At 31.1% G+C, this 22,460-nt stretch overlaps 1 protein-coding gene across 1 annotated transcript in view; it reads left to right on the top strand.

Moving 5' to 3' along the window:
• Positions 1 to 7,274, top strand: part of LOC145284767 (anamorsin homolog) — a 64,051-nt gene extending 56,777 nt beyond the window's left edge. Inside the window, exon 7 of the mRNA XM_080133736.1 lies at positions 6,828 to 7,274. Within this exon, the coding sequence (XP_079989862.1) occupies positions 6,828 to 6,923 (96 nt within the window). The 3' untranslated portion in view covers positions 6,924 to 7,274. The remainder of the gene's footprint in view (positions 1 to 6,827) is intronic.
• The last annotated feature ends 15,186 nt before the right edge of the window (positions 7,275 to 22,460 follow it).

Raw genomic sequence — 22,460 nt, forward strand, 5'->3', positions numbered from 1 at the left:
GCTATTACACATATGAAATAATTGTACCTTCCCTAGGACAGGTAATTTACAGAATGTATATAAAATAATTTTACCTTTTTGGGACGAGTAATTTACAACACCTATTTAAAATATGTTCACCTACCTTCGGACAGGTAATTTATAAACATATATGAAACAATTTAACATACTCTCAACAGGTATTGTACAATATATATGAAATAATTTCTCTTTCTACCAAGGCTACTATGATTTTAAGAAAATTGAAATCATTTTTAGAAGATGGATCATTAGGATTTCCAAATTAATACATAAATACATTGTGTTGATTAATGAGTTCGCAACCCTTGCTTCACCATAAATTTCAACATTACTGCGTTTCTTTCCTTCCTCACTATTGGCACTATTATTGTAAGAAAAATGATCATTTTTGGAAGATGTCTTATCAGGATTTTAAAATTTATGCATAAATACATTGACAAAGTTATGTGATTAGACAACCCTTGCTTCATTATCAAATTCCACATTACTCTTTTCATTTTTTCCCACTACTGACAATCAAAATCTTTTGGAAAAAAGACGTCATTTTCAGAAGATTACTCAACCGGCTTTACAAACAAATAAATATGTTGAGAAGCTTTGTGATTAGGCAACCCTTGCTTCACTACAAAATTCCACATCACTGTGTTCTTTCTCTCCCTACTACTGACAGCATCATTTTAAGTGAAATAATATCATTTCTTGACCATAACTGAACAGGTTTTCCAAATAATTACATAAATGCATTGACGCAAATGATCATTAGGCAACTTTTACTTTACCCCAATTTTCAATATTAATATAGTTCTCCCCCCTCTCCCTTACTACCACAATCACCAACAACACATTAGTAAGAGAAACGATGTCATTTCCGGAATATCATTCCATAGTTGTTCCATATTTTTGGAATATGACATTGTGGGAGATTGCACCACCCCAAATGGACATTACTCTCTCCAGCCCCACCTCAAAAGTGAAGGTTTCTTAATTCATAGAGAACTCCAAAGTACGTTAAAAAGCAACATAATCATGTGTCTTTCTACTCACCACTACAACTGCGACGCCATTCCCAGAAGTTAACATTGAAAATTTAGAAAAATATTGTTGATCACCTACAGAAACTGATAAATTGTCTGGGCTTATTATTTCATTACAAACACACCAATCAATTAACTCACATTGAATTATTTTTATAAATTTTTGGATATGTTACTAATTTCAACAATCATTTTTCATAATTTTAACTCACATTATCGCCCCCCCCCCTTACGAAAAATAACATTGATGTATTGTCTGGGTTGATTATTTCATTACAAACATACCAATCAATTAACTCACATTTCATCATTTTTCATAATTCTCGGATATGTTACTAAGTGCGACAATCATTTTTCATAATTTAATCGACATTATCCACCCCCCCCCCTTACAAAAATAATGACTTTAATATATAGTCTGGGCCGATTAATTCATTACAAACGCACCAATCAATCAACTCACACATTTTTCATAATTCTTAGATATGTTACTAATTTCAACAATCATTTTTTATAATTTTGACCTATATTATGCCTATGCCCCCCCCCCTTACGAAAATAATAACTTTGATATATTATCTGGGTTGTTTATTTCATTACAAACACACCAATCGATTTATTCTTCATAATTCTTGGATATGTTACTAAATTTGACAATCATTTTTTTTTTTATAACTGTAACCCACATTATTGCCCCTCCCTTATGAAGAAAATAACTTTGCTATATTGTCTGATGTTATCGCCTACCCCTTACTAAAATAATAACTTTGATTTATTGTCTGAGCTGATTATTTCATTACAAACACACCAATCAATTAACTCACATTCATCATTTTTCATAATTCTTGGATATGTTACTCATTTCAACAATCATTTTTCATAATTTTAACCCACATTTTAGCCATCCCTTATGAAAATCACAACTTTGATATATTGTCTAGGCCGATTATTTCATTACAACACACCAATCAATTAACTCACATTTCACCATTTTTCATAATTCTTGGATATATTACTAATTTCGGTAATCATTTTTTATACTTGTAACATACATTATCGCTTTACCCTTTACGAAAAAAAATAACTTTGATATATTGTCTGGGCCAATTATTTTATTACAAACGCACCAATCAATAAATTAATATTTTATGATTTTTCATAATGCCAGGATATATTACTAATTTCAACAATCATTTTTCATAATTTTAACCTACATTATCACCCTCCTCTCTTACAAAAATAATAACTTTGATATATTGCCTGAGTTTCATTTCATTAGAAACACATCAATCGATTTATTCACATTTCATCATTTTTCATGATTCTTGGATATGTTACTAATTTCGGCAAACATTTTTCATAATAGTAACCCACATTATTGCAACCCCCCTTACGAAAATAATAGCTTTGATATATTGTCTGGGTCGATTATTTCATTAAAAAAATGCCAATCAATTAACTCACATTTCATCATTTTTCATAATTATTGGATATGTTACTAATTTAGACAATCATTTTTCATAATTTTAACCCACATTGTCGCCTCCCCCCCTTACGAAAATAATAACTGTAATAATGTCTGTTAAAAATATACATGAAATAAAATAATATTCCGGCACTGACTTCTTATCCCCCACCACACTGTTATAAATATACATTAAATAAATTAATGTCTAAAAGGTAAAATGTTGCAGCCATTTCCGGGACTGACTCTGTAAGGCCCACTCCACTGTTAAAAATATGAATGAAATATAGTAATGTTTAACTCATAAACGGTTTCGGCCATTTACTGGACTGATTTCATGTCCCCCACCTCACTGTTTTAAAAACATACATGAAATAATGTAATGTCTCAGCTTTTAATATTAGATAAAGTAATTTTGAGATCGTAAACTGCTTCAGCCGTTTCCGGGCCTGACTCCTTATTCTCACTTCTTTTAAAAATATATATGAAATAAAGTATTTTTGAGATCATAAACTGCTGCTTCAGCCCTTACCGGGACTTACTCCATATTCCCCTCCTCACCTCTTATAATATATGCTGTGTTGGTTATTTTGTATTTTATTATTTTTGGAGGAGGTAATGCCTGGTAGAAAACTATATAATGCTTACTTGGCCTTTTGGCTAAGATCAAAGTGTAGTATCTGTTCTGACACAACATTTCAGCGAAATCATCTACTGGCCCCCTCTCCATAAACAGAAAAAGTGGTGGTAATGCTTGGGAGAATGAACAGGCACTAATTCACCACACTCCAACCTCACCTAAAAAAAGGAGGTTTGGTTATCCCTGGCAGCCTCCAGAGTACTTTTTAAAGCAACATAATCGTGATTGCCCCCCCCCACACACACACACCTTCATCAACACATGACGTCACTTCCGGAAAATGACTCAGCAGTTTTTCGAAATACATGATTTCATTATAAATTGTTTGTATTTTTTAAATATGCGTACTACACTGCAGAAGCACCTTATTTAAAATTCATGCTACTCAAAAAATAAATATTTCAAAGTGCAGTTAGTGATTAGGCAACACTAGCTTTAAAATAAACTAATCAAGAAATTGGATTGAGAAACAGATCTAAATGTTAACTAATACTAAACAAAAATAGAGATAATACATGTCAGTTTCTTATTTAATAAATTGTTAGGTGAAAGTACAGAATAGTTTAAATAATACCTTCCCCTCCCCATATTAAGAATGGCTTGCTAAAGAATAACGTTATTATTTCAGCACTGTCCGTATTCCGTGTGTCATCCCCCCCCCCTCCATCTTAAAATAATGTATGAAATTAAGTAAATATGAGATCGTAAAAAAGATTTATAAGTTTGTTTTCAAATTTACAAATTTCAAATCGCGAATAAAATGTACGTATGATTTTTTTTTTTTTTAATACAAAAACATAAAGAAATAAGTTGGTGTCATTAATTAGAATTGAAATTAAAAAGAATTGAGCGTTCCAGCCCGAGAAAAAAAAACGAAAGTATGTGTGTGCGCATACAAAACAAAATGTTGGCTAATGTTTAATGAACATTTTACATGTAAATTTGCCTATGTCTGGATGCGGTATACATGCATGTAAGCAAAGATATTATTCGCTATCAACCACCCTTGGTGTAGGAATATTATTTCCTGAGAAGTTCAGTGCTATGTGACCAGTAGTTTAAGAGTTTACCTGTTAGATATTTACACACACACGTTCATGTACTAGCAATACACATGAAAAATTTAAATGGCTTAAAATGTTTCAATATTTATATATATAGAAAGAGCTTGATAAGCTAAGCTAAGAATCTTTTTAAATTTTTAAAATCCAATTAAAATCAAGGAAGTTATGACTATTTTTATGCCCTGCATGTTTGGATATTTTCCCCTCTTTAAGACCATATGCGTTGTCACATTTTTTGCACTACTTTTTCAGTAAAAATGCTATATCTTTGTTAAAACACAAGATTAAGCAATGAAATTTGCCATATAAGTGTATTTTTGTGCGAGGAATCTGAATATGCTACTGAAAATCTCCAGAAATGAATGGTTTCCAAATAATCTGCAGTAAATGCACATAAATATGCTGCGATTGCTTAAAAATGCCATGTATTCATTAAAAGAAAAGAAGTTAGAGAACTTAAAGTTTAGTTGTAATGCATTTTATGTGCCAAAAACTGAAATCGAAATCTAGGATTGGTTAAAAAAAAATATATTGCAATATTTCTTTGGTATTATTGTAGATTAATACCTTCTGCTACCCCTCCCCATCTGACCACCTCTCCAAAGTATGTGATTCTACCTTTATAGACATTTGCATGTGAACAACTTGAAAAACTTTAATAAAAGATAGACAAAAATTATTTTAGAATTTAATGTAAAATGATTTCCCATTTTGAATCATTCGAGCGTTTTAGGGCAGTTACCCCCCCCTTTTTCCTATGATAGATAAATCCTGGGTGTTTTTGTTTGTTTGTTTTCTAAAAGGCGATTATGCGTGTGCGTGGTTTTAAGAGGGTCTTTGTGCAATTATGAGAAGGTGGGGAGGTTGCCACTCTGACTTTGGGTTCAGGAAAATTATGTGTTCACACATTGATAGAAACAAAACAAAAACAATTTTAGAATTTAGAGTGGGGTTGGTTTCACATAAATGTAAAATAATTCACCATTTCAAGACGATCCTAGCGTTTTAGGACAGTTGACCAATTTATTTTTTTATGGAAGATTGATCATGTGTACTTTCTTTAAACGTTTTTTATGCTTTTTTTTACGCTTATATGAACTCACAGAGGAAGTTTGTTTAGTGAGGAGCTCTGCCACTTGTACTTAGCGTTATTGTTAAGGCTAAAGGTTTTAGGAGGAGGCTTGCCACTCGTACCTAGGATTAGACATAGAATTAAGCAAGTTTTTTTTTTTCTTTTTTTTTTAAGAGGGTGTTTGATACTCATTGTGAAACTTTACAAGAATTATGACAAACAGACAAAAATAAAGGTTATTTAAAAAAGTGACGTCCCTCTAACAGAAAACATGATGCTTGGAAAAATATCAAGTATTCAAATTCTATTTAAATTTAAAAAAAGAAACAAGTTTTTTGCTAAAGCTGACAAATTGTTATAAATTTTGAATTAATGTTATTTTGATTTTTAATAACATTTCATGTCTTTTCCTACCGTTTTTATTTTTTAACTGGGCACCTCCTACAAATATTTAAATATTGATTATTTTTTATTTTATTTTTAATAATTGGTAGATTAGTTTCCATTCAATAATAATTTACTGAAAACATTTTTTAAGGGACGAAAATTAGAAGTGTGTGTACCGTTCGTACACGTGACCCAAAACAATGATAGTTCACATTTTCACTTGTTAAAATATTTTAAAATTTACTACTACCCAATTTTAAAAAAATATTTGTATGGTTGATAACAAAATAGCTTTAACTAAACATGTAAGAAATTTTTTTATAACCAGATTTTCAATTTAAAAAAAAAAATCGATTTGAAATAAAAATAAACAACAAAAACAAAACGTCTGTTTACGCCATGTTATTGCTGCTGTTGCTACTATCACTACTACTACTACTACAGAAGTCTTGATTCAAATTCATAACGATTTTTTCGGATATTATGTTTTTAAATTGTTACGTACCACTAGAGAAAACACTGTCCAATCATCTTTTTAACGAATAAACATAGTAAAAAGATTGTTTTATTTAATAGTGAGTGTCCGAAGAAAATTTTTTTCAAAATTTTCAATACTCATCATTTTGAAATCTTTTTTTTAACACAACAAAAAAACAAGTGATCAAATGAATTTCGGACACTCAAAATTATTAAAAATGACATCTCTTTTGGCTAATTTCCAAATTTCATTAAAAAATTATTCACAGAAACACGGTACAAATGTTTAGAAATGGGGAGGGGGGTCGTTAGAAAATCTTACCGAAAATGCTGTTTTATGATGTTCACATTTTTATCACTTTATTTGCTTAAAACTTTAAAAATATATAATGTATGTTATTATTTACTAATTCATTTGAAAGTATATTCATTTCTGAACAAAACGGTATTTTGAAGCCTTAAAGTGCTTTGGTTTTTAAAATATTACTATTTTAGCAGAAACCCCTTGAAATCTGTGATTATCCAAAGTGTTTTAACGGCCATGTGTATTGCTGCATGTACTGTTTTATTTATATAGATTACTTTTTAATTATCATATCATATTAGTGATTTTAGAAAATGTTCTTATACTGATTGTAATGGTTGTCATTTCTATTTGATCTTTCAGTGTTATCTTGGAGATGCCTTCCGCTGTGCTGGCTGCCCTTACCTTGGAATGCCTGCCTTCAAACCAGGAGAGAAAGTATCATTAAAGATGGTGTAGATCAGATGATGATTTTCTACTTTTAAAAATGTTGGTTGTGAGCAACATAAACTGTTTAAGTTGTTTAGCGATTAAGTTCATTTATTTCAGAGATGTAAATAGTTCGTTTAGATAATGTTTATGAAAATTGACAAAAAAGATCAGATTTTATTGATGAAAAAATAAGGATTTCTTCATAACCAATTTAAATCAGATGAAAAATTCATTTTTTACATTTAATTTTTAATTAACGTTTAGTAGTAAAATTAGTATTGTTTTTTTTTTAATAATTAGAATTGATTCTTTATGAGAAATATTTGGTTATTTATAAATTTATTGATCAATTAAATAAAAATGAATTTCCAAAAAAAATCTTAATTTGAATTCAGTTAATGATTGTAAGTATGAAATAATTCTATTTGAATTTTTTTTCAGCAGATATTTTGGTTTATATTTATTTTTGGTCTATTTTCAATTTTGGTGTCTATTTCTAAGATGAATTATTGTCATTTACCAAATGAATGAAATGGTACAGTATTGCAGACTACCTGAATAATGCCAGGTGAAACATTAACAAAAATATGAAAGGGGAACCATGTGAAGGTTGCCAACATTTCTAGTGAAAGTGATGCTATGTACTAAACTTGAACACGACATGCTGAGTTGTTGATAATATCTACTTCACCACTTCCAAGGTACACAATACGGTACAATATTGAAATTTATGATAAAATATAAAGAAATGAGCTTAATCCATTTATGTATAATGCCCAACTATTATGCAGTCAGATGTTATGTATCTCTTTACTAGAATATAGCGTCAAACTAGTTGGACACTATGTATAAAGGTTCAAAAAGTTTTTTCATTAAAAATAACCTGGATTAATCCAAATATATACCAAGGTTTATATTTATAGGATTTGAACGATTCTTATTTTATTTATTTTTTTTTTTTTTGTTTATAATATTTTAGTTGTTGGCATTTTTCAAGTGCTTTTTCTAATAGTCTGTAACACCTGTTCTTCTGGTTTTCATTTTTGGGCTTTCTGTACATTTTGGAAGAACGAATTACATAAGGATTGCCAACAAGAATGAGTATTGGCAACTTTCACATTGTCTTCCAAGAACCTGATTCTAGAAAGAACTGGAGAAACGAATGCTAGTAAGAGAAAGTGGTAAGAATGGATTTGAGAGAAATAAAGATAAAGATCTGATGAAAGATAGATTAGTTTAGAAGTCAATTACTAAAAGCCATCCAACACATGCCAGTATGTCAAACAGATATTAAATCAAATATGATGAAATTGACTGGTGAAAATTAATAACATAGCAAATTTTTTTATGTACATTTTGGTTCTAAAGCTATTCCAGCGAATGAAGTCTAGGAAAATCTCCATTTATGTATCAGAAAATATAAAACTATAATTTATTGAATAGATTCTTATTAATTTTTGGAATTTTGACAATCTAAAAGAAAAAAATGAACATTGATTTGTTCAGAAAGAGTAATCTTTGGCATTTAAAACAAATTAGATGAAAACTAAAAAAAAAAAAAAAAAAAAATACATGTAGCAATTCGTAATAACTGTTAAGAAATGGTTCCAAAGAAAGCTGTTTTTTTTTGGCGGGGAGGAGGGGAGGTGTAGAAATTTGTACAATAGACCTAGTGTCAACATCATCTCTGTAAAAAAAAAAAAAACAAAGACAGTCATGTACACAAACTGCATTAAACTGAAATGTAAAAACATTTACAATTATTTCATTGTTAAAATATTATACAAGTTAAATTTCATCAAAGTTTGTTCCTTTTCAAGTTACAGGCCTTCTTGGAATAAAAGGTAATGAGTAGACTGTTAAATCTTCCTTGATAATAGTGATAGAATTCCAACCTCAAAAGCAAAATAAACATATATATCACTTAGAAAATGCAAAAATCGAAAGAAAGATAACATAATAAACAATTCAACCTTTATTGGAAGAGTGGAAAATCCTCAAAAGAAGTTGTCTCAATTATATGTATTGTCTTATCTCGATTATATACTGATCGCATGTACTCATGTTAAGTGGAGATAATTGGAGGGGGAGGTCATCAACATTCATCTTGTGTTTGTTTGTTAATTCCATCTCTCTGAACCTTTAGTTGTTTTGCTATAGAATTTAACATGTGACAACAATTTTATTTTAAATAAGTAGTTTTTAATTTAATCTTATGTACAGATACGCTCTTCAAGGAAAAAGTAAGACATACACAAACATCTATCCAACCATCACCATTGGTTCTTCTGTTGTTGCATCATCTTTTATCATCTTGTGTATCCCTGCCTTACTCATTCTTCTTCTCTGTCGATAATAATTACTCATCCTAAAATTAGTTGTTCAGTTCTTACATCACAACAAACCTTGTAGTGTCCTAAACATCAGTCTTACATACAAATCCAGTTTGTTACAAGCCATTCAATATTTTACACCCATTCTTGATTAGAGTAGCCACCAAAATGCACAGCAAGCCAAAGAGCATGTACTGTGAAACATATATTAGATGCATTTGAATCTTAAATTGCAAAAAGCATGAAGGCATTGTTCAAGAATATTGAAATAAATGCTATCTTGTAATGGTGAACTTGTTTAAAAAGAAGTTAAATAATTGTCAATAATTGAAAACAATTATTAAAAAATAAGCTTCAGAATTGTAAATAAGTAAAAAAAAATAATTTTGAAAAGCATTACAATGCCAATTTTTTTAATCACCATTAAATTAATCTAAGAAAGGTTTATATGCCTTAAAATAAAATAAACTGAACAGCTCTGAAAATAATGAAAAATAAAAACTTATGGACAAGAAACCATTTTTCATGGAATTAGGATTCAATTGAGAAAGTTTCATAAAAACAACCAGATCCGTCCTTAAAATAAGGACGACGAAGACAAATGACATCGTTGATGACCTCATGTTATAATAATAATATGCTGTCTTTGCATTGAACACAATAAGTAAAAGGCAAGAGCCTTTAAGAATCACATCAATATCTATATAGCTATGTACTTAGAAAGTGCAGCTGTTAAATCTGACATAGTGATGGAACAAGAAGGAAAAAATAAGAACCTAAATTGAAGTCAGTGTTTCTAATGATGCTAACTTAAATAGAGTTGAGAGGGAGGAAATAATGAAATACCAAGGTTTGTACACAACAAATATGAGTTTTTTTTTTTTTTGTGTTTTTTTTTTCAAAAGGTCTTATACACAAGAAATATCAGGGGTTTTTTTTTTTTCAGAAGATCGTATTCACAACAACAAAGTTCATGAGGAAACGAGGATGGTATGTCTACCTTGACCATCTTTAAAATTCATTAGTTACATCCCCTATTATCAGCCTATCCAGAAATAAGTCAAAATCTTTATAATCCTTACGATTAATAGTAAATCACTAAAAATTTGTAAAAAAAAAAAAAAAAAAAAAAAAAAGATTTTCTCTGTAACTAAAAAAAAAAAAGAAAGTATTTTATCAATTTATTAGGTTGAGAAGAAAGTTCTTGCAGAATTTTTAATTTTGATTTCAAATTATGTATTTTTAAATAAGTTTTTGTTATAATACTTTTTCTTTTTTTTCTTTTTCTTAAAATTACATTTTCATCCCAAACAAGGCACAGTGCCACTTTGATATAAGGGGCTACTATCAGGGACATGAGATGTAGGGAGTTTGCAGCAAGATATCTGTTCACATTACACTTGAACTTCTGTCAGAAGTTTAGCAACTATAAGCTTGATTAATTATGGACTCAAATATTTGGTGAAGAGAGGGAAGAGTCTAATGGGGTAATACTTTAATGGGTCAGTTCTTTTGCCAGAATTCTTGTAAACTAGTACCACAGAAGCAATTTTCCAGCAGTCAAGAAAGCAAGATTCATTGAGGCATTTGTTGTAAAGCTTAGAGAGAACTGGAGCAACCTCAGTGGAGCATTTTTTTAATAGTACAGCCGTGATGAGATCAGGTCCACATGCTTTTGAAGTGTCAAGATATTTTATGATACTATGCACCTGAGAAGAGGTCATTTTCAGATCATCTAGTGTGGCATCTGTCTGCAAAGGAAAATCAAGGAGGGAGTGGTTTGCTCGATCCAATGTAGAGTTTGAAGCAAACCGACTGTCAAGCATGGTTACCTTCATGGTTGCCGTGCAAACAACCTCATGATTGTTGGATTGTGCGGGAATTGTTTATTACCCATTATTTACTACACTGGTGTAGATTTTTCAGAAATCACGAGTTCCTAATTTCTGTGCTTCAATGCGTTTTCTGGTGGTTTCAGTGTATTCTCACTTAGCTGTCGCTATTTCTTTCTTACAATTACTTCTAGCTCCTATAAACTTTTGTCTGTTTGTACTGGACTTATGCCAGATAAATCTGTGGTATGCATGCTACCTTTGAGCAATGGCAGCTGCACAAATAGAAGTAAACCATTGGAGAGAGTGGGGTCATCCATCATATGGTATTGGCATCCAATGGTGGTCACTGGTGGTTATAAGGGTGATTGACAGTGATTTTTTTTTTTTTTTTAGGTGGTTATTGTCACTTTGTGACAGGAGCAGACACTGGCTGGAACTGGCAGGCAAATTGCCTGTCTTCAATTGTCATGCACTGTTATCCATGGTAGTCAGGGCACTAGTAGTCACTGGCAGGTGTTTTGCTTGAAATCTGAGCAAAGCAAGAAACACCCTATTCTAATTTCTTCGCAATCCTGGATTGCTGCATCAACGACTACTATGATATCCATTTTTACAGAATAGGTTTAAATCATGCAAAGGATTTTCCAAGACTAATCGTTTATCTGTGCTTAATAAAACAATGGTGAAAATGAAAAAAGGTCAAATTATTAACTTCTTAGGTGAAAGTCCAGAATAATATTAAATCGCACACTGTGCAAAAAGATGTTTTGTATCCGCATGTTATTAAATTATGGATTAATTATGTTTTAAAAAAAGAAAAAGAAAAAAAAAATTAAAAGTTTGTGAAGTTTAAATAAGAATGTTTTATTAGGTAAAATATTCAAATGTGAGACTAAAGTTTTTTTCCATATCTAGGTTTACGTTGAATAAAGTCGATCTTGTTAGGTTCAAAGTATCCAAATGTTTGATTAGGCTGTGAGAGGTGTTAAATTTTCGAAATTCCCTTATTCTAATGAATGTAGATAAATGGCCAATGAAATTATTGGAAACTTGCAGAGGGAGTGGTCTTTATTTCAAGCATTGTAAATCAAAGAACTAATATGAAATGTATTTGAAGAAAGTAAACACTGATGGCGATGGTGTTAAAAAATATGAAAAATCAAAAAAAGTTACTGGTTACGTTGAGGAGAGAGGGAGGACAAAATAATCAGTGAGTAAAAATCATGCTACCACCATTAAATATGTCTTGTTTTGGAATATGACTCTCCAAGAAATAACTATAATAATTTCTGATAACGAATGAAAGCAGTTGATAATATGCGCAAAACCTACAACAGATATTAGCTAGTAATCTGACCATACTGAATTTATATGTGGTGTTTGCATTTGTCAAGCTGTGCTATTTTTCAAGACAGGAATAAATGATTTTGTTTGATTATATATAGAGATATATTAGAAATTCTCTTTTGCATGTCAGTTCAAATAAAAAAATGATAAAACACTTTTTAATCATCAAAATAAAAATGATTATAAATAAACAAGTGCATTATTCAGGTTTATGATGATGATTGATAAATGGTTAAAAACTTACTGGAATGCAAAAAGCAATAACAATTGTCAATGTATTCGTTTTTTTTTGCGTACTGTTAGCCTCATCTTTATAGTTGTTTCACCATGTTTCAGCCAACTGATCCTCTGGCCTTCTTCAGGTGATTAGCCACAACAAGATAGGAATGCTGAGTCTTGTAATTGTATCCCCAGTAATTACTGCCTCCCATAGTTTTGGCCAACTAATCCTCTGAACTGCTTTAGGTAGGATTGAAATCACTAAAAAAGAGAAAATGTAATAATAAAATAATAACAATTGTCTACTGTGAGATTTGAACCCTGAAAAATGGCATCGAATATTGAAAATGAAGGTGAACAGTTTTAGTTCAATGTAGCAATACAAAATTAAAAATCTGTTTCACCTTTCTGCATTAATTTAAAATAGTTTGTCTAAATTAAATAAACATAAAGAAAAGTTCTATTTTTAAAAAAGTCAGGTGGATGTCAAATGCATACAATGATTTGACTAAAATAATCCTGACTTATATGTTTACTAGTAGAATATCTGTCCTAGGATGGGTATAAATATAACATTAGTTTTAAATTTTCATGTTTTTTCTTTCTTCAGAATGTAGAGTAGAAATTTGTAGTTAGTTTGACTCTTTTCATTCAAAACAAGGGGTTACTGTGATTTGAGGTCAGATTTTTATAGGTAACATAAGTGGATAATTTAGCAACAAGATGTTTGTTCATATTACATTTAATTTCCTTATATTAATATAATATATATATATAGGAAAACAGAAAGCAGAGAGGATATTCCAAAGGCAGAATTTCCGAAGAAACAATTAGAATGGAAAGTTTTTCTTAGATCAAGTGTGTAACTATGATGTACACACACACACACACACACACACATACAGATAATAGTTGTCAATACTAGGACTTATACTTAAATCTTTAAGGCATACAATCTAGGAATTTGCCCAAAGCAACACTAGTGCATTATCAGACCCCTGAATGTCACTAACTGCTTCTTTTAATCTGTAATCCTGCAGATTTTTATCTTAAAATGTTGATGTATTCAATTGAAACTTGCACACTCGATATGATGATTATAGGAGAATCAAAACAAACAAAAAACTTTCATATATACATAGATAACTAGTTTTGGAGTTCCACTCTTTCAAACAGTTACGGATTGGAACGAGACTAATCTCAAAGTGATTTGTTTCATAACTGATCGGTTTCTACATCAATAGTTTGATTCAGGATCTCAGCAAGCAATTAAGGCAGCAATAGTTGCCTGTAAAAAATAATGGTTCACTAAATCGCCAATTGCAATTTTCTAGCCGTTTGTATTAAATCTAGCAAATCAGGCTTTTTATTCTTTACTTTAATTAGTTGAGACTCAATACTAATTGTCAATTTGATACACCTGGTGATACCTTGGTAGGTAATCGTTTCTTAGGAATTTATGTTAAGCAATGTTGGAACTTAAATACATAATTTTAATGACAGTCATCATGTAAGCATTATAAGCATACGCCTTGATTAAACATGTCTTGTGAGAAAATGCTGTTTAGAATTGCCCAAGTTAGGAAAACTTTGGAAATGAACTTCTAACATTACCAACTGAAACTATAAATCAAGCCATCTAATTACACTGAAGACAAACAAGATATAAAGTTAGATGACAGTGGTGATGATTTTCAAGTGGGATTAGCAGATCTGATGTCAGTGGAAAGGAGGCACAGATTAGAATTTTTGTATGAAGTGATTTCTTTACTTATCGTGGAGTTTTTTAAATTTATTTTTTTTAAGAGTGTCACCACTTAAGGCCTGAATACTACTCAATTTCTTTACTCAAATATTTTCCTTTATATTTTAATCTTTTTCATTAATGCCATGCATTGTATGATGTTAATCTTTCCATTGATTCATTTCTTCTAATATTTTTTCCAGAGTCTTTAGAAGTGTTCCTAGTGCCTCTAGATATTACAATAATTTTCCTCGCATTTCATATTCCCTTCAGTTTTCTGGAAAACTCCATATATTAGCTTAGTTTTTCAACCTGCTTGATCTTGAAACTGAACTGCTGTAACATTAAAATCTACTATTTGTCAGATGTTTTTCTTGTTGATTATCACATCCAGTCTTCTTACTTGTATGAGTTTATTTGTTTGTATTTCCATGCAGATTTTATAATTTTCATTTTCCACTATTGATTTCTGTTAATGTTTGAATTATTTGACTGCATGTTCAAATTGCAGACATTTACAAAGTTCCCTATCTATTTTTGGACTAGTTTGCTACGTTTAATTATTTTGTGATTGTTTTATGTTTTTGTCCATAGTCTACATTTACTGTTTTCCTAGTCATCTTTCTTGGCTTTTTTTTAAATAGTTTATTCTGTTTGCATTTCTTCAATCAATCTTATAAATTGTCCATGTTGCTGCTTCTCTTCTCATTTTTCTCTTTTTTTTTTTTTTTTTTTGTTATTTGTTTCACTATTCTGTATATTGTTCACCTTCACAGTGCTTTTGCCAGTAGTAATTAGCCTTTCTGTACATTATTTGATGCATTTTTAATTCTTTAGTTGCATTATTGATGTAATCTTCAGTACTTAACAGTCTTCTCTCCACCTCTCTTTCCTTTATACATAGAGCCGGTTTATATCATCTTCAGGTCCAGTGCATAGTGCATGTTCATTAGTTTCCTATTTTTTTTATCTATAACTTTTGTCCAATTTATAAATGGTCTAGAGTATATTACTAGATATATTGCCCAAGTATTTTATTTACCTCCTCTTCAGGTCAGATTACAAGGCCAGGTGTGATTTTGAAAAGCCAATGCACTAGGATTAGGGTGCTCTGGTCTACTAAAAATGCCTCAGCATATCTGTTAACATTCTCTGGTATGGACACTACAGGCAGTTAACAATAAACTAACTCTTTCTCAAAGAGAAGGTAAAGCCTAGAAAGAGTGACACTGAACAGAACCATACCTCAGTCCAAAAGAAACAACGATAGTCCACCATCGGACTGATTGTCACAGCTGTATCTTCGACTTAGAATGAACACTCCCTCCTCAAGCTGTGCAAGGTAAATATTATAGATACTGCTCAAGTACTTATTCATTTTGTAACACAAAATTACGATACCACCCACCGCCTTAAGAAAAAATAAAGGGCAGATAAATATAATTCTGTTTTGTCACAAGTATGTTTTAACACCTGAAACTCTTGTTATTTTTATATTTGAATGAAATTTCTAGAAGTAAGAAAACTCTTCTACTCTAGCATATAAAGTTAAGTTACAGATTTTAGAAGTTAAACCCTAAATAAATTTAAGCTGACCACTCGATATTTGTTTCTGCCTAGCCAGTGAAATATGTACATTTTCAATTTGTGTTAAAAATACTCAATTTTATTGATTAGATATTCAATTCGACCCAATACTCCTTTAAATAATAAAAACTTACATAGATTCACTATTTGTTACAAATTAAAATTTCAAAATGGCGTCTACACTAGTTGGATATGTACTTATTCAATTTTTTTCATTTACAAAGTATACACATACTTCTTAAATGTAGACTTTAATCATTTATTTGAATTTAGAAATTAAAACAATTAACAGCTTTTCAGATTCAATCCTTTCTTACTTGCATGACTAGACTGCTGGTAACACTATTTTTTCCCTTGAAAATAATTTTCAAATCAAAAATAAATCTTCCTTCGATGTAGAATACACATCTTCATAATAAAGTAAAACCACTTGGATCAATTCCTAATGCATGTTTTCAGAAAATATGTATTTGTTTTGTTCTCTTTCAAAATTTCTTACATTTTTAACATTTTATCACCTTCTTCTAATATAACCTATCACACAGAAGATGGAAGTAAAATTAATCTCACACTAGAATCTACTCTCACAGTTCTCTTGTCACTGGGAGTGTTGTTTATGAGATTTCTTTTTCAAGTATAACATCATTTGCATTTCTCTTTTACACTATTCCTTTTATATACTCTACATATTCAACCTAAATAATGACTGCTCCCTTTAAATTTCAGACATACTTAGTTTCTCTTCAGAATACTTTTATCCACATCCCAATTTCACAAAATATAAGAATATCAGTTTTGTAATACTAACATTGTCACTTCATTATTAATATGTATACTTCTTGATTTTTATTTATTTAAGATAATTTGACATATTTCAAATCATGTTTACATAAGAACAATATATATTATCTGGTCAATCAGATCACCTCTTTCTCGTCTTCAAAGCTCGATTTCATTTGAAAATACTAGCTTACTCTTCAGATTCTGTTTCTGAATGGCCACTAAGAATTTTTATGAACAAATTTCTTACTTTTTTATTTATTTAATTAATTTTCTGTTTTAATTCTACTTAAATTTCACTTATTCGACATTATTTGGACAAGTATTTCATTTATTTTTTAAAACTAAAATGATACATACATTTGTATGATTATTGCAAAGTTTATTTTTATAGAATCACTCCCATCTACAAAAATATGGCTGCTTTTATTTACTTTTTACAGGTGAGACATATTTTTCAATAAAAAATTCACAAAAAAAAAAAAAAAAAAAGAAAATGGACCTTGGAATATTTTTATTGACTATTGATTATTTATATTTCTCACTTTGATTTTTCTATTCAAAATGTTCCTGATAATGTCACCACTGACGACCTTTATGTTTTAGTTAAAGATTTTACAATTCACAAAATATGCACCTAAAAATAGTTGATGGTTACATCGGCTAAAACGTTGTGAATGTGTCATCAAGACGAGAATAATAGTTCCCTTAATCAAAATAGTAAGAAGAAAAAAAAACAAATAAATTAATTTGTCTTTTTTTTTTTTTTGTTGGAGGGAGACTGATGAATTTCACTTTTAACGGTCTCATTTCAAACCCGGCTTCTTCTTTCATTTACTTTTTAAAATAGAGACGTCTTCTTAACACAACAAAAAACATAATCTTTGGAATCTTTTTAATGGCTATAAATAATTTAGAGTATATAGGTGTAAGAGGCACAAAAGTGACAGCTTTGGATGACACCGATTGACCTTCACCTTCACACATAACATCTGTAAACAAACATAAAAAACTTGAGTTGTTTGGGGTTTTTTCCCCAACAGTGCATTTTTTCCATTTGGAAAACTTTTTAATAAAACTTATACCCTACATGAATTTTACCTAGCCAGAAACATTCCTGACAAGATACACTTGAAGAATGTCAGAGGTTACATCAATCAAAACATTGTGAAATAACACTCAAGATAAGAACGTAATCCATATAACCCAAATATAATCAATATTTGCATTTAGAGGTGAAAAATGCTATTTTAAATTTAAGCATAATGGACCAGTTGTTGGACAGAGCGATTTCAAATGGATTTTTGCTCATCTAATAAGCGAATGCATTTTCTTTTTTTGTAGCATTCAATTTAATTTGTTACAATTTAAATGTACACAATTTATCTCTTAACTGATCAAATGTATATCTTTACCTTTGTAGCAGTATTGATGTCAACAGCCTCTCTTCTGTCCAAAAAAATAATATTACTGCCTAACATATCACGGAGTCCATTGTTAAGACCTCAACGTTGTTAATAAGTCTTTGACAAACCATAAGACAGCATTATGGCTTTCAGACTAGTGCCTCTCACTTCCTGGACTTTGATTCCATAAGGTTTGAACTAGTTAAATGCTCAGAAGATTATTTCAGAGACTAGCAGCTTTCATCAACGATACTGATACCAACATAAGACATCATGACAGTGTTCGTACAGAAGACAAAGTCATCCCTACTTTAGAGAATTTAATAGTCTACTTTATCCAGCCCTCCCTAAATTAGTCAAACAACATTATAAGATGGAGGTGAGGTCATGCACATTGGCATCAATCAAAACTGAGATCTCACTGGCATTAGATTTTCTACTTGAGGAGTTAGGAAATGCGTTTATGACTCCACTTTATCATTCATCATGCTAAGAAACCTCAACTGAGGAAGACTTGCACACTATGTAGTCAGGTTAAGAAATCTAACATGAACCATTTCTGGAGTAAATGCACCTAACTTCCTGAATCCGACTGTCGATATATAACCAAAATTTGCCAGACCCTTCACATCCTCAATGAAGAAAAGCTCACTTGTCCCCAGACTTTAAGTGATTTAAACAAAGAGGAAGAAAATATGACAAGCTCACAGCGAATGAAACCTGAACAATCCCTATTGATATGTTTTCAAATTATCTTCTGCTGCGGATTGTTGTGGACAGTGGCACCACAAAGAACATGATTCGATATTCAACAGCCAAGGACTTAGACACTAAAATCATGAAAACTTCCCAGCCTGCCAGACAAATAAATAGATTCTCCCCACTCGATATTAATGGAAAGACCAGGCTCAGTCTGGAGAGAGAGGACACAATGTGGTACTTTAAGGATCTGGTTATTGAAGATCTTGATATTGAGATACTTGGTATTGCCCCATTCATGTGTAGGAATAACTGTTCAGGGAATCCTGCTAGGTCTTAGACATGGATTGGTGACACCCAGTTTGGGTATGGTTGACCTCATCACCACCTAAGACAGCTCATATTTTGTAAGCACCTGCCCATCAAACCACAGTATTATCTTGTTAGTACTTGGAACTCTCTATGCCTGATGATGAGGACAATCAATTCGCCATTGAACCTCATTGGGATTTAGACCACATAGTATCAGTTGAATCTTGGGTACTACCTATAATCATAAGGAGTGTAAGAAGTGGAGTACAGCTTGTCGATACTACTAGTGGACCACAAATATGAAGATCACAGCACGTCTGTCAAGCTATATCCACTCTAACATCTCACATGGTTAGTACCTATCCAATTTCAAACAAATAGCAAGACAACATCGTTTCTTACATGGTCATTGACCTGAATGACACATTATCCTCTTTATAAAAGTTTAAATTTCAACAGCTCAATTCCAAGTTCTACAAGGTATTCAGAGAGGATCTATGTGGGTATAATGGCTGATTTGATCACTTCAAAATCCCCATAAACAACTCCAATGTTGAGGCAGACTTCCCCCATATGATGAAATCAAACTCTGAGATCTACAACTTAAGTTTGATGAGTTAGAACACATCAAGCCCTATGAAAAGCTCTGCCGAGGTCAGTCCTCAACCAACCCCAATTTGACATCATTCCTGTCAACTGTCCGCCATTTTCATGCTTCCATCCAACATCTTCCTGGTAAAGCAAATATACCAGCTTATTTTATCAGCCATAATAATACATCCAACATGTCAAGTTTGCTCCTTGTGTGTGCTGAAGGAGGCTGCCATATTTAGGACTTCACTTATAGAGATGATCAGAGGATCCTCAAACCTTTATACCTTATCCCTCCTCTTCTCTCACAATAAGATGCAATTATTTTCCTACAACATGTCCTGCATACCTTACTGATGACATTTCATATTAAGCTGAGACACTTTTCAAATTTATATATGCATACAAATATAATCCTTTTCAAATACACATAAATATATATACACACACACACAAACACATACAAGTATACATTTTTTTTTTAACAAAAACTGGAAACATTCTGTTAGGTATTAGTTGGTTAATTTGGTTAGTAAGATATAAATGGTCGCAGTTTAACATCGTGCCTGAGACAATTTACAATTTTTTTTTTTTTTTTTGTGTGATTTCGACTGTTCAAGCTTCTCTTTTTGGGTTACTGAAAAGAGATTTATTCATAATTAGATTCCAAAAAATTTGGTTATAAAATGTTTTAATTTTATTCTTTTTATAGGTTTAGTGATAATGTCGGCTATATTATTCTCAGACGTCACATAAGTAAGAGTAATAGATTTTTTACTTATTTTATCCCTCATGAAATGATATCTGATATTAATACCTTTGATGAATCATAGAATTATTTGCTGATAAGATACTGCTCTGATTGTCACAATGAATTACTATAGTTTTTTTTACTTAGATTTGGTTTTAAAATTTTAGATTTTAGAAGAATGTTCAGAAAAATTGCCTCCTGTGCGGAATGGGTGAGGGCCACAAATTCTGCTTCACAAGTAGAAAGAGCAACAATTTATTGCTTTTTAGTTTTCCAAGAGATCATAGGTCCAGTCTTTGACAGTCTAAAACAATACCTCGTTATACTTTTTCTATCCTCAGAGTTACCCCAATCTGAATCTGAAAATCCTTCTAAATTTAAAGGATATGTAGACTTTTTAAATATTAAAGATTGTCCCTTGGTTCCTTTTAGATAATGATTTGTTTTGCACGATTAAGGTCCTTAATTGTCGGTCTCAATAAGTTTTGAGATAGCTTTGTTACAGTGTAACATATGTCAGGCCTAGTTACGGTCATCAAATAGATGAGGTTGTATCTATGGATTTTGTTTCAGTCTCTATATTTTTTATTTATGTCCATTTCGACGGGAGTTGTACGCAGTTTGCAATCTTGCATTCCGAACTTGAGCAGAATTTTTTCAATGTATCGTGATTGGTTCATTGTTATAGTTTCATTTTCACAGGTAAATTTTATACCGAGGAACCATGACAGTCGCCCAAGATCGGCCATTTTAAATTTTTTATTTAATTTATTTTTAACATCTTTTAAAGTGTTGTCACAGTTTGAGGCGAGTAATATATCGACAACCCAAAAAAACAAAATCAACAATTTATTACCTACATTTTTGGTATACATGCATGCGTCTACGAGACATTGTTTGAATTCCTGTTCTATTAAATAATTATGGAGTGTTCAAAGTCTTTACTAGTAAATTCAGTCCCATTGTCTGAACAAAAACATTTTACCGAGCCGTACGGGGCAATATTAGCGAAATATTTTTAGTGGCGAGGATAGTGTAGGATTTGTTTTTTTAGAAAATAAACTATAATTAAACTGGAAAAATCATCAATAAAGTTCAAAATGTACCTTAGATTATTTCTCCCCATCGGGCTGATCGGACCTGTTACGTCACAGTGCACAAGTGAGAGAATTTTCGTGGCCTGTTTTTCTGGCGTTTTGCTTATAGATTTTGTCATTTTCCCCTGTGTACACACATCACAATTTTGGAGATCGTCTGAAGTTATTTTCATGCCTTCGACCACATTTGGTAATTTTTTAATATGAGTTGTATTACAGTGTCCTAGAATTTTATGTCAGGTTTCCAAGTCATGACTAGCAGTTTTTGAGGGAACCATACTTTTTAAATAATATAGTCGGCCATTTTCTTTAATGTCAAATTTCAGTTCCATTGGGGTATATTAATTTTGACTTGTTTTGGCCAAACTTTATATTCGCGCCTTGTTTAATGGCAGCCTGCACGGAAAATATATCTTGCTTAAATGTAGGTATGAACAGAGCATTTTTTAGAATACAGTTACAGATTTCGCCTTTTTTTAGGGATATTTTAGCATCACCTTTATTCAAGAGTATATCATTTATTTGACTCCGTCGATAAGTTTGATAAAATGACTTTCTGGATTAAAATTTGAATTAAAATTAATAAAATCAGATTCCTTGGTGATAACGTGTGATGTAGCACCACAGTCTACAAGGAGATTTTTACCGTTTGTGGTATTGTCAAAGTTACATGTGAATAGAAATGTATGTTCTTCCTCAAAGTTCTCAACATTTTTTACAGAGTCCATTTTAGAGCGTTTATATCGACATTGGAAACTTTTGTGGTTTGATCGTCTACAATTATAGCAGATAATTTAATTCTTTTTCCTCGAAAAATTACTTTTGGAGAACATGTTGCGGTGAGGTGCGTAATTTGGTGGTGT

The sequence above is a fragment of the Euprymna scolopes genome, chromosome 9 (genome assembly GCF_053919585.1).
Source record: "Euprymna scolopes isolate OS-2025 chromosome 9, ASM5391958v1, whole genome shotgun sequence".
NCBI classification, from domain to species: domain Eukaryota; kingdom Metazoa; phylum Mollusca; class Cephalopoda; order Sepiida; family Sepiolidae; genus Euprymna; species Euprymna scolopes.